The sequence below is a fragment of the Melitaea cinxia genome, chromosome 15 (assembly GCF_905220565.1).
Source record: "Melitaea cinxia chromosome 15, ilMelCinx1.1, whole genome shotgun sequence".
Classification (NCBI taxonomy): domain Eukaryota; kingdom Metazoa; phylum Arthropoda; class Insecta; order Lepidoptera; family Nymphalidae; genus Melitaea; species Melitaea cinxia.
In genome coordinates this window covers 3,674,499-3,686,461 of record NC_059408.1, presented here as the reverse complement: position 1 = coordinate 3,686,461, position 11,963 = coordinate 3,674,499, and the positions used below count along the sequence as shown (strand labels likewise).

The 11,963-nt window shown below is 33.7% G+C and overlaps 1 protein-coding gene across 1 annotated transcript; it reads left to right on the top strand.

Annotated features, from left to right (window-relative positions):
- Positions 1 to 9,037: 9,037 nt before the first annotated feature.
- LOC123660612 lies at positions 9,038 to 11,180 on the top strand. The gene is made up of 2 exons (XM_045595668.1): positions 9,038 to 9,611; positions 11,074 to 11,180. Exons 1-2 carry the CDS (start codon positions 9,038 to 9,040, stop codon positions 11,178 to 11,180), a joined length of 681 nt encoding a protein of 226 aa, XP_045451624.1.
- The last annotated feature ends 783 nt before the right edge of the window (positions 11,181 to 11,963 follow it).

The window sequence follows — 11,963 nt, the reverse complement described above, 5'->3', positions numbered from 1 at the left end:
TAGAATTTGACGCCGTGTTGCCGCAACGGTCACAGCCATGGATTGTGCCGGTTGCGCTGGCGGTTGCGGGTTCGATCCCCGCACATGACAAACATTTGTATTGGCCATACAGGTGTTTGCCGTGGTCTGGGTGTTTGTGCAGTCCTTGTGGGTCTCCCCACCGTGCCTCGGAGAGCACGTTAAGCCGTCGGTCCCGGTTTGTTGATCGTTACTCATAATATATCCGCCAACCCGCATTGGAGCAGCATGGTGGATTAAGCTCTGATCCTTCTCCTACATGGGGAAAGAGGCCTATGCCCAGTAGTGGGATATTACAGGCTGAAACGAGCGAAGCGATTGTTTTATTGTGTATGTATGTTACTTTAAAAGTAAACGTATAACACTGCACAACAGCATTTTTTTGCATGGAATGTTTTTTATGGTCTAGCTGCATTTTCTTCCCTGATTCTAAATCTGTTCTGTGATTTTTGCTAGCATGCTCTACTTTTTGAGATATGAAGGGTAGCTATTTTTAACAAAAAAAAACATGGTATCCGTTATATAACAATTTATTTAACTATCTAATTAGAACAAAACTGTCTTTTATGTAACTTTCTTGAATAAATTGGAGTTTTACTATTATTCTGAATAATCCAACAGTAGTCAGCCATCATATTTTTACTCCAATAGCCCTGGTTGCGCTCCTCCGTGAAGCGAATTTTCTGATGAAAGCGCTCTCTCTGCTTCTCGCTTAAATCTCCAAGATTTTCAGAAAATCGATCTAGGTGGCTATGCGTGGAATGCATCTTAATGCTCCATCCAATATGTTGCATCCAAGTTGCTGAAAGTATAATAGTAACTGCCTAACGTGGTCAGGAAAGTCGATGGACTTCTTATTTCTCAAAAAGTCAAACAAACTCGTTCCAGGCTTTTTATCAACGGTTGTCATACTTTCAGTAAAATTTACATGGTTTGTTAAATTTCTAATTTGTGGTTCTTCGAAAATTCCAGCTTTTAACTTCTCAGCACTCAGTTTTGGAAATGATCTGGATATATACTGAAATGTACTTGGTTGGCGTTCTAGTGTATCATATTTTAATTTATATTTGTTTGGGTGCTAATTACTTTTATTGGTATCTAATGTATCAGTTGAACGCAGGACAGGTCTAGTACTGACGGCACAGTAGGATAAACCCACTTTGAATGATTTTGGCGTTAATTCCTGTTATGTGTGCAACGCAGAAATAACAGCTGTCGTGGTGGTTCGATGGTGCACGCCAAATAATAGAACTAATGAAGTTCAAGGGATCCCTCATGTTATTTTTCAATAAACGCAAAGACTCCACACACGTTATACACACTCCAGGCTTGTTGTGTGTTCCTAATGGCCGTTGATAGTACTCCATGTAGGCATTTTTTAAGAAGTCCGACATTCTTAAACATAATTTTTTAAATGTATATTTGCCACAAATGTGACAAAATTTATTTTTGGAAGCCATTGCAAAAAAGAAACAGAAAGTAGTAAGACATTGACGATAACGATATCAACAGTCAAATGTAGAGTACATTTTTACCTGTATATCCTAAACTAGAGCAGCTAGAAAAAATCTGAGGGTAGATTTAAAATAAGCGAGCCTATTAGTAAACAACAGTAAAAAATTTCATGCAACAAAATTTTTTCGATTTTGTTGTGCAGGTAATACATTCAAATTTATTTCCTTTAACGAAATGAAATTACTTCATAAAAAAAATTCCGCTGGAATTTATTTCGCAAATTATTTTAGGAAAGAACAGTGCGTGATTTTTTTTCTTTCCAATATAACAGGTAAGGGAGCGTAAGATAAAAGCCAATTAGACTTCGACGTGAACGGTGTACTTTATTAAATAAAAAGGTTCCGTTTCATCTTATGAGGGATAAGCATTTATGAGTCTAATGAAGACTTTGTTTAGAGATTTCGCTAATTATAGTGGTGCTTAGCGCTTTGTTTACTTTTATCATATATATGTATAAAGTTAGATGTAATGATTAAAGAACAAATTATATCATATATTATATAAATAATATCTATAATTATTATAATGAGCATAATCTATAATTATTATAGATTACCAATTTTACAAATTTTTTTGTAAATTATTACTAAACTAGCCGACCCGTGTCCACTTCGTTGGGCGTTAATTATTATTATGTATATTAACCAAATAACAACGCCATCTATTAAAAATCGAGAAAACGACGTCGATAGACTAAAATAAGACTAAATTAATAACGTCGAAAGACTAATAAATTGTTTTCTAATAGCGATAGATAGCGCTAGTTTATTTACCATTTTGATATTATATTTTAATATTTTTCTTATTTACTGAATTTTTTGTTCAATTAAAATAAAATATAGCCCATGTTACTCCCGAATAGTGTAGCTTTCTGTTAGTGAAAGAATTTTCATGATCGGATCAGTATTTGCGAAGATTATCCCCTACATACAAACAAAGTTATAAACTTTACCTTTTTATAATATTAGTATAGATTTTCTAAGTTACTAGGTTTTTAATTTCATATAATCTATAACGTATTGGTAAATTAAAAAAAAGCCGAATTGATTCAGCCATACTTGAGTCTTACGTTTAGCAACCATTTAGCGATTCATTTCAATTTATATACGTTTGGTGTACAGTAAAAAATATGTCGTTCTTGTTACATACAATGTAAGAATTAAGCTATCTCGAGAACTGAAATAGACGGACTAAGAAAGTTCAAATTTTCTTTTGCGTAGTCCGCTAAAAATATATTTTAGTCACGAAATAGAACAAGCAAAATGTTTGACAAGTATCTGCATCGTGAAGTCCTCTTCAATATTAAACCATCGAGTTGTCCTAACCCAACAACACAATCCCTATACATCCTGAATAAGTCCAAGCGTGCTCGCTCTCATCGCATCCTAAATATTAACATACATGAAATTTCCATTTGTTTGCGCTGCCCGTCCCTTAGCCTTGTTTTATTATGTATGATCTAAGAAACTATACGCCCTCTGTGGCCCGAGATAGAGACGGTATTCGAAAATCTTTTCTTATTATTACCGAAATTGATCGTCGACAACGCGTGGGATGGAATAAGTGGTCAGTACTAATTTATTTTGCGTTTATGAGATGTCTGAGGGTAGTAAAAATATCATTTTTTTTTTTTGGATAAGTTCGCACATAATTTAGACAAGAAATTTTTCTTTTTTGCATTCCTTATTTAAATATTTTTAATTTTTATATTATATTAATATTGTATCTTTAGCTTGAATTAATTTATTGAGATGTAACAAAATAAAATAAAACAGCTATTTTGAATACCTGCTTAGTCGCAACTAGACAAACGTATATAAATTAATAAAAAACGGTAAAGATTTTATTCCTATCTTCTAATATATAATATAAATACATAGATACTTTCTGAAGTTCAAAAGAGTTTCGAAATAACAGTAAAAATATTTCTACGAGCATTTGGAAATAGTTGCGATCTTTACCGGGCACCCGTAATATAATCCTGTTTCAAATCGTGTGCAACCACACAAGCCTGAAGAGGCTTAGAACGTCAGTACCATTCAAACGGCTCGTGGCTTCTCAAATGTTTAACTCTTGTTCTATATGTGAAGTCTTATATAATTTTAGTATTTCAAATGTACGTTTTAGTGATACTGTTTTTGAGCAAGTCATTGATTTATTGTTGATTTCGTAATATACGTAGAATATTTATTTGTGTACAATGGTGACAACATATTTATTATTTTATAAAAATTACTTGTACAATTTTATGAATTAAATATTTATAATAATAACTCAAAATTCCTGGATTTTAAGAATTCTTTCACCAGAAGTGACAATAGGCTATATTTTGGCGGAAGAAATATAATCGATCAGAAAGCTAGTTATTTAATAAAAGCGATAATATCTACGATTTTATTTTTGTCTTACCCACACATTAGGAATTCTAAACATAGTTCGCTTAAACCGAAAGTAAAATCATCATATCAAAAATTTCGATCTAACGGGTACATTGTTCCATAGCTTAATTGGCTAGAGCGCCGACACGGTCAGTCGGAGATGCAGGTTCGATCCGCGCTGGAACGGTCAATTTTTGATATGATATTCAAAAATGTTTAAAAGCGATAATGTTCATAACTTCAGCTGTTTATAAGTTGATACATTAAACTTGTAAAGCTGTATTAATGTTGAGATCCCTCATCACGCGGTACCTTCGTCACAAGAGCTTATTGAGCCGTTCTGATTCACGTGATTTACACGCGTAAAAATTACATGTTTTTACTTAACATTGTACAATTTTATTGCCATTATAACATTTACGTGCTAGCGGGTTTGTAGGATCAATGAACTTGAAATTAGATTACGTACAATTTATGTTCTTTTTTATTACGTAATTTAATATATTATTAAAGTCTGTATCCTGAATATACATGGCAAAACAACGTTTGCTGGGTCAATATATTCATATTTAAACTGGCACTCGCTGTAAAATGTCGCCTACTAATACTGTACTCTATTGCTTAGTAACAATTTATTATATTGAATGCAACACAACTTTAAATCTATACAAATAAATAAAATTAGAGTGTCTGTTTGTTATATTAAAAAAACCGCTTTTTACTAAATTCATATGCATGTATACATGGTACATATGCCAAATAACGTTTTTTAGAAGTTTTGTCTGTCTGTCTGTCTGTCTGTCTGTTGGTTTCGGCTAATCTCTGAAACGGCTGGACAGATTTTGACGGGACTTTCACTGGCAGATAGCTGATGTAATAAGGAGTAACTTAAGAGACTCTTATTTTAGATTTTTTTTTATAAATGCGAACTAAACAATAACCATTTTGTTAAATTCCACGCGGACGAAGTCGCGGGCACAGCTAGTATGTTATAAAAAGAGAACAGAAACATTAAAAACATTTATAATTAGTAATTCTTCTCCAAATATCTATCAACATTCGGACTAAGTTTTTTTTTATACTTAAATTTCTTACATTAATTCGTCGAATTCCGTGAAATAAAGTCGAAAACACAGATTCACTTCGCAATCTGTAACCGCGCCCTTCTCAAAGGAACTTATTGTGTCACATTATCATTGGGATTACCGCCGTGACACAATTGAATTGTCGATGTATGTAATTTTTTAAGTAATGAAATAAAAACCTTTATGAATCGAAAGCTCATCAGACAAAGATGATCCAAATCAATTTATCATCTCTCATATTTAACGCGTTTCATTCTCCGAACAGTAGAAAGGGTAAGTATAGAAATAGTTTTGAACTGTAATAAAAACGTTTCTAAAACATTTGAATTGCTGAGCTATCACATATTAAGCCGTATAGTCTTAATAACTTATCTATATAATTACTTATAGTATTAATCTTAATAGTCTTAATTCAGCTAATTTAATATAAGATGGATAGAATTGGTAATTTTGGCTAATTCATTTTTAGATGAAATATAATGCAAATAAAGCTAGTGCCTTATAATTAGAATTGATAAATTTAGAAGTACGAGTATGTCTGGTTTTGTTTCATTAATTTATCCTCTTTCATAAAACCGACCGATAAACATTAAATTCAAATTTAACAATTGATATAACGCTAGTCTGTCTGTAGATTTTCTTCATACGCCACAGTCGAGTTCCACGTTTATTTAATCTGCCGATATTCGAGTTTTTGCAGAAACATGAACAAACTGTAATTAGTTTCAATTGCTTCAGATGGTGTCGATTTGAGATTGCAAAATGGGTTTTAGACAAAAAGTTACATTTGTCAACTCGGCTTTTGTTAAACTTAGACTCTTATGACATTTCAATTTAACTATGTATTTTAATGTTTTAACATAATATATGAATAATAATGATTAATAAAGTCAACTTAATTGTTCATATCTTATATGTTTGTCTGATTTGGTAAATCTTTTCGGGAGAAATAATATAGCGAAAGAGTTTTTATGTGCCTACTTGCTTAGATTGGGTTCTACTGGACTGATAGGAAGGTTCTACGCTTTAGGTACTAGTTATGACAGTTAATTCGAATCAAATGAATGCGATTGAAATCCTTTTCGATAAATTTACGCATTGTTTTATGTAAAAAATATCAAGTACTATAGTCGTCCCAAAATAATAGGCCCATTTGGACATATATCATCGGGACGTAAATAGCGAAGTAACCATACAACTCGGTATTCGATACTCACGATAAATCGATTCGAGTTTGTTTGAGTATTTGATCGATTTGATTATGCAATGTGAAGTGCATTTGATTAAAATTTTGATCAGAAATTTAACTTAAACTTTAATATTGTAGGTAATATGAAATAATACAATGGTACAAAAGGTCAATTTGTCTTCATTTTATATTTTTATATTATTTTCTATTGTTTGCACAAATTTTAATCATTATAATGAAACAATTTTTTCGGATTTTATCACGGCCAAGCCAAATCAAAATTTTATTTAGGACTTTGAACACCAAGCTCTTTTTCTCAATGAAGATTACGACACAACATTTAATTACTATTAAAATCGAATGAAGCTGATGAAATTCAGTAATTAATTAGTTACAGCACTAGTGTTTAAAAAAAAGACTTAGAACGTAACTGTTTCTAAGACGTTTCGTAATAATTAGAAATGCACTGTAAAGTAAGCGCGAAAACAATACTCCCAATATATTCTATTATATTATTCAACGCGCCAAAAAACGTACGTGTGTTTTACAAACACTGTTGTTAATAAGTCTTTTATTCTTTATTACAATTTCGTACCAAGTTACGTTCTAGGGTATTTGTCAAATGTCCAAACGGGCCTCTTATTTTGTGACGACTGTAGAATACTTATTTAATTTATAATTTTTAATATGTTTGATTGTCTGAAAACGGTTATGTTCGTTATCATATACCCGGTATACAAGGTTTAACTTATACGACTTCCTTTACACGTAAAATTTTTTACATACAGCAACATACATACATAAACATAAGTAAAACCAAGCTATTTTAAAAATAAAAATAGAACAAAACAAACGCTACTGCTTATTTCTAGCCAAACAAATAATTCACAAACAAATACATAATAAATCCCGTCCTACGAAACAATCCAATCGAATTGACTGCGAATACCAATTGAACGTATTTCAAAGCCGATCGAATGTCAAGAATAACCCATAATTTCAAGCCCGATACAAAAGTTTTGTTCGTCAGATTAATGTCATAAAACTGTCCGGTTGTTTACTGAGCCCGTGACTGATAGACGAGCGACCGCAGCGTTATCTGCAACGATGCAATTCGACTATCATCGGTATACGTACAATATACATGTTTGCTTAGAGACTACACGTTTACCAATAATGATTGTTCCGTGGCCTTTGGAATGTAGTCTGAACATAAATAGGTAATAACGTTATCAATGCCTGTAATATATTTTCATTGTTTTGTAAAGTCAATAAATCATGCATTTGAAATTTATTTATTAGTTTATTTGAATTTATAAATTTATTTTTATTTTACATATCGCAGTGATGTCAACTAATTTAAATTGTAATAAAAATAAACAATGTTTTCATGAATACGCTAAATTACAAAAAGAATACTCTGGTTTGGTAATTCTCATTTATAAAATTCTATGTCAACGTTAAAAAAAAATACTATTTTTCTTGATTGAATATCTTTTCTTGATTTCGGCTACGACGGCAGATTATCTGAAAAGGCGCTTTATATTATTTATCCATTATATATCCGTTAATATATATATTGGATATAAAAAAGCGATTGAATTTTTTTAATTTATATAATATTGTCGACGTAAGGACTAACTGCGTTATACAAATAGCAGTATCAACCTATTTCGATGTTCCACAGCCCTTTTAGCGCGGAACTCCGTGATATTATCGACGCAATGAGACATAAAATGAAGCTCAGTGGTCGCGAATAACAGGATTATTCGTATGCCCGAATTAATTTCGTCGTCGCCGTATCGCTACTTTGTTCTCGATCACCGCTCGCGATATCTGACGCTGTCGTTTTGTTTGAATTTTGATTTGTCATTTACACTTGGCTAAAAACGCCTAATGTTTTTCACCGCGTAAAATTCGTAGTCATTTTTTGCAACGTTGTATTTTTGTACATAAACTGGTCTTAATACATTATTCACCTAATTTACTAAAGAAATTGTAAAATGAAAACTGAAACTTTTTTGGATGTTGAAAATTTTGTTTATAAAGAAACGAACAAAACTGTTTCTAAATTAAAAATAATAAAATAAAAGTAAAAAAGTTTCTCGAGCAAGTGAAATGTAATTCTTTGTAAGAAATAAAGTTCTTTAACCGTATCTAACGTTAAAACCGAGCCCGTACTACGTGCAATAAAATCATTCAAAAAGAACAAACTCATCAACTTTTAATAGAAAAGAGAACATAATAAACCTTAAAACATATTTACACATAAACATCGAATAAAACCGAACACGACAAGAAGGCGCTCCTCTGAAAACTCTCATTTGTTTCCGTAACCGAAATACAATATTTTCCTCTCAAATACAACGAGAAACAGACACGATAAAAACGTATTACGCGGTCTGAGGGCGCCTTTCGTAACGAAATGTAAAGGCACCACAACGGAAACTTCCGCAACGAAACGCCAAAGTTTCCCCATTCGGAAGTTACGATCGTGCAATCAATAAAAAACCTACTGATTGAACGGACCGCCCGCCATCGCCGCGCTCAGCCGACCAGAGCTTGCGGATTAAAGAGTTGTATAAGCCGATCGCGTGCCTTATCTCACGTATGATTCCACGATTAATGTTTATTTCATTTGTTAAGTTTGTTGCATCAAATCTTAATTACGACAGGAATGTTACATTTCCTAAAAAATACTAAACCCATACCCGGTTCAAAGGTGTCGTCAAAGGAGATTAGGTTCGCTTATTTAGGCCCCGTTCTCATGCCTTATTTATCTATAGTCAACTAAGTCTTCCTATATATGGCTAGTGGTCAGTGTTAAACGGTGAATAGAATATAAATATAAAATGGCGTGGGGATATTGGTCGGCGTCTGCCGTTTTACCCGATCGTGGCCGGAGCCCTCGCCGCGCCGGCACCTCGGTGGTACACTCGCATCCCAACCCACCGACGGCGAGGGAAGTTCTCGAATCACACGAAGAAAGCATAATACACACGGCCTCGACGTCGAGAGATAGTCGCGATCACTCCGCCTCGCCTCACTCGTCATCGAACGGCGGTCACTCTCATCACCACGAAGTGAGGCACGCGGTGCCAGCCAGTGCTCTGTTCGGTGAAAGTTACGGGGAACTTTCTAGAAGACCTTCGCTCGATCTCGGGTCAGTGAGAAGTGCTTTAGCATCGTGTTCGGGCGGGGGGACGTTAAGTGCGGGGTCTACACTAACACGCGGGGGGACGCTAGCAGACTACCTTCCGCCGACGCCCTGTCCGCACCACCACAGAGTGTACGTGGACCACCACAAACATTACGAACAACCCATTCAGCCCGTGCATGTGGGAGTGCCGCACCACTCACACTCACATGCCTCGAGTAGACACCACACCGACGACGAGGACGATCTCGAACCGGCTTACGCAACAGGTACGCTTTTGTGTTGTGATATGTATACATCGTATGAATACTTTTTTATTCTTTTTTTACTTAAAGCCTTCTGTCATTCGTGTGACCGTGACGAGATACGGTCGTTAGTGTGACGGGGCGGGGAAGTCTACGCTACATTAGGCGCCAAATGAAAATGCCGCGATGAATGGCCGAACGAAAGTAGGCCACAGGCCACAAAACACATTAACGAAGTAAGACCGAAGTTTAATTAACACGATACTTGGGAATTGGTCGCCAAATTTCTAAACCTTTAGTACTCTGGCCCATGATAACTTTCTTGAATAATAACTGGTTTATCTAATTAATATATGGCAGTTTTAAAAGTCGAACGGTTATTTCAGAACAGTCTAATTAGAAAATGTATTTCAATTATTTGTTGAAAGAATCCACGCATTATTTAATTAAGAAAAAAAAATAGTTTGTCGTGCAATCATATTTCAAATCATTTTTTTGTAACGGTAACATTATTTGCTATATTTATTTCAACTTGGCCCGTATTATTATTGCTCGCTTACTGTATGCGAACACAATATAAAATATAGAGTTTTTTATACTAGGAATTAGGTTCCGTATTTTACTACATCTTTCTAACAATGCTAATTCATTGGTTGAGCAGCATCTCCCTAATGATTCTTTGTTTACGTACAATTAATTATGATATAAATGCTCTCTAATGGCATACCTTCAATAAAATGTAAAATATAAATGATTTATTATACTTTAGATGTGTTTCAATTTAAACTTTGATTCAATATTGATTCATTTTTAACGTTACTAACATCTTAAAAATGTATTTAATGTCAAAATAATATAACGTCCAATATGATTGATGATTATCCTAAGACAATATGACAATTTATAGAATACAAAAATTTCATGTCAATTGCAAGAGCCCTAGCATAACGTAGCATACAATAGACACCCGGGACAGACACAAGCGAGTAGATCCTGCTACGTCACTCATTCCTTGATGCCGTCGGCTAAAGTGTGGCGGACTTAGAGTGCAGCCTTATAATTTTACTATAGAATTTGTTAGTTGAGATTTTGATTTTATTGTAACGTCTTCACATGAATCAAAATGTTAATTATCTGATTATAATATATTGTAATTTCTTTTGTATAAGACAATATTAACAGAAACTAAATTATAATTTTTTTAAATGTAAATAATGTCTTAAACAGATATACATTTTAATGTATTTATTAGCAGAGATTGATTTCACCCCTCAGTCGACGTCAATAAATTTAATTTAACCTAAGGTCAACTTAAAACACAGTAACTCTTACATAGTATTAATACAATCTATATAACCTACATATGCAATATGCCTAACCAATAAATACATAATAGAAATAAGTCTCCGACGTAACGGCAAATTTTATTTCAATAGCATAAAAGGTAGCGAACTAAATTACTTCAAACGTTTTGAACATTGTTCAGGTAACATTGTAGGCGTCCTAGCCTCCAATGTAGGCCTCACACCGACCTACTTCGAGAAGGTATTACTACGCGTTCAAACTCTTAAAATGTATCTTCAGGCTTTGTAAATTCAACTGTTTTTACTAAAATGATAGCTGTGTTCTTTTATGTCACATGCTGACGTCATTAACGTCCATCATGTGCACTATCTATATCTTTTTAAAAAGAAAAAGATGATTTTTCATTCTATTTAAGCTATAGTTTGTATAACGGGTAAGGCGTTTTAGTACCAGCTTAAAAATATATAAATTTACCTTTTTAATCTAGATAAAAGATTTTTTTCATCCTTTTAATATGAACTGAATGTTTGGTATGAATTACTATTTATCTAGAATAAATGGATAATTTTTTTTCTCATTTTATATGAATTATTATATTATCAGTTTCCGCCATTGAAATTGAAGTTTCCATACAATTTTTAATATTACTTCAAATCAATAGCAACCGAGGATGGAAATGAAGCTACATAGAAAAATAAAATTAATACTAAATAATAAAATTCTTTATGACATAATTGATAAGTTTTGGATAACATCAATACTAATGTTATAAAGAGGAAAGATTTGATTGTCTGTTTGCATTGAATAGGCTTCGAAACTACTGAACCGAAGTGAAAAATTCCGTCACTACTTGTAAGCTACACGATCCCCGAGTGACATACGCGCACCATCATTTCAGCCTATTGCAGTCCACTGCTGGACATAGGCCTTCAGAAGTTCGCGCCAAAAATGGCGTGAAATCATATGTGTTGCCCATAGTCACCGCGCTGGGCAGGCGGGTTGGTGACCGCGGGGCTGGCTTTGTCGCACCGAAAACGGTGCTGCCCATCTTCGGTCTGTGTATTTCAAAGC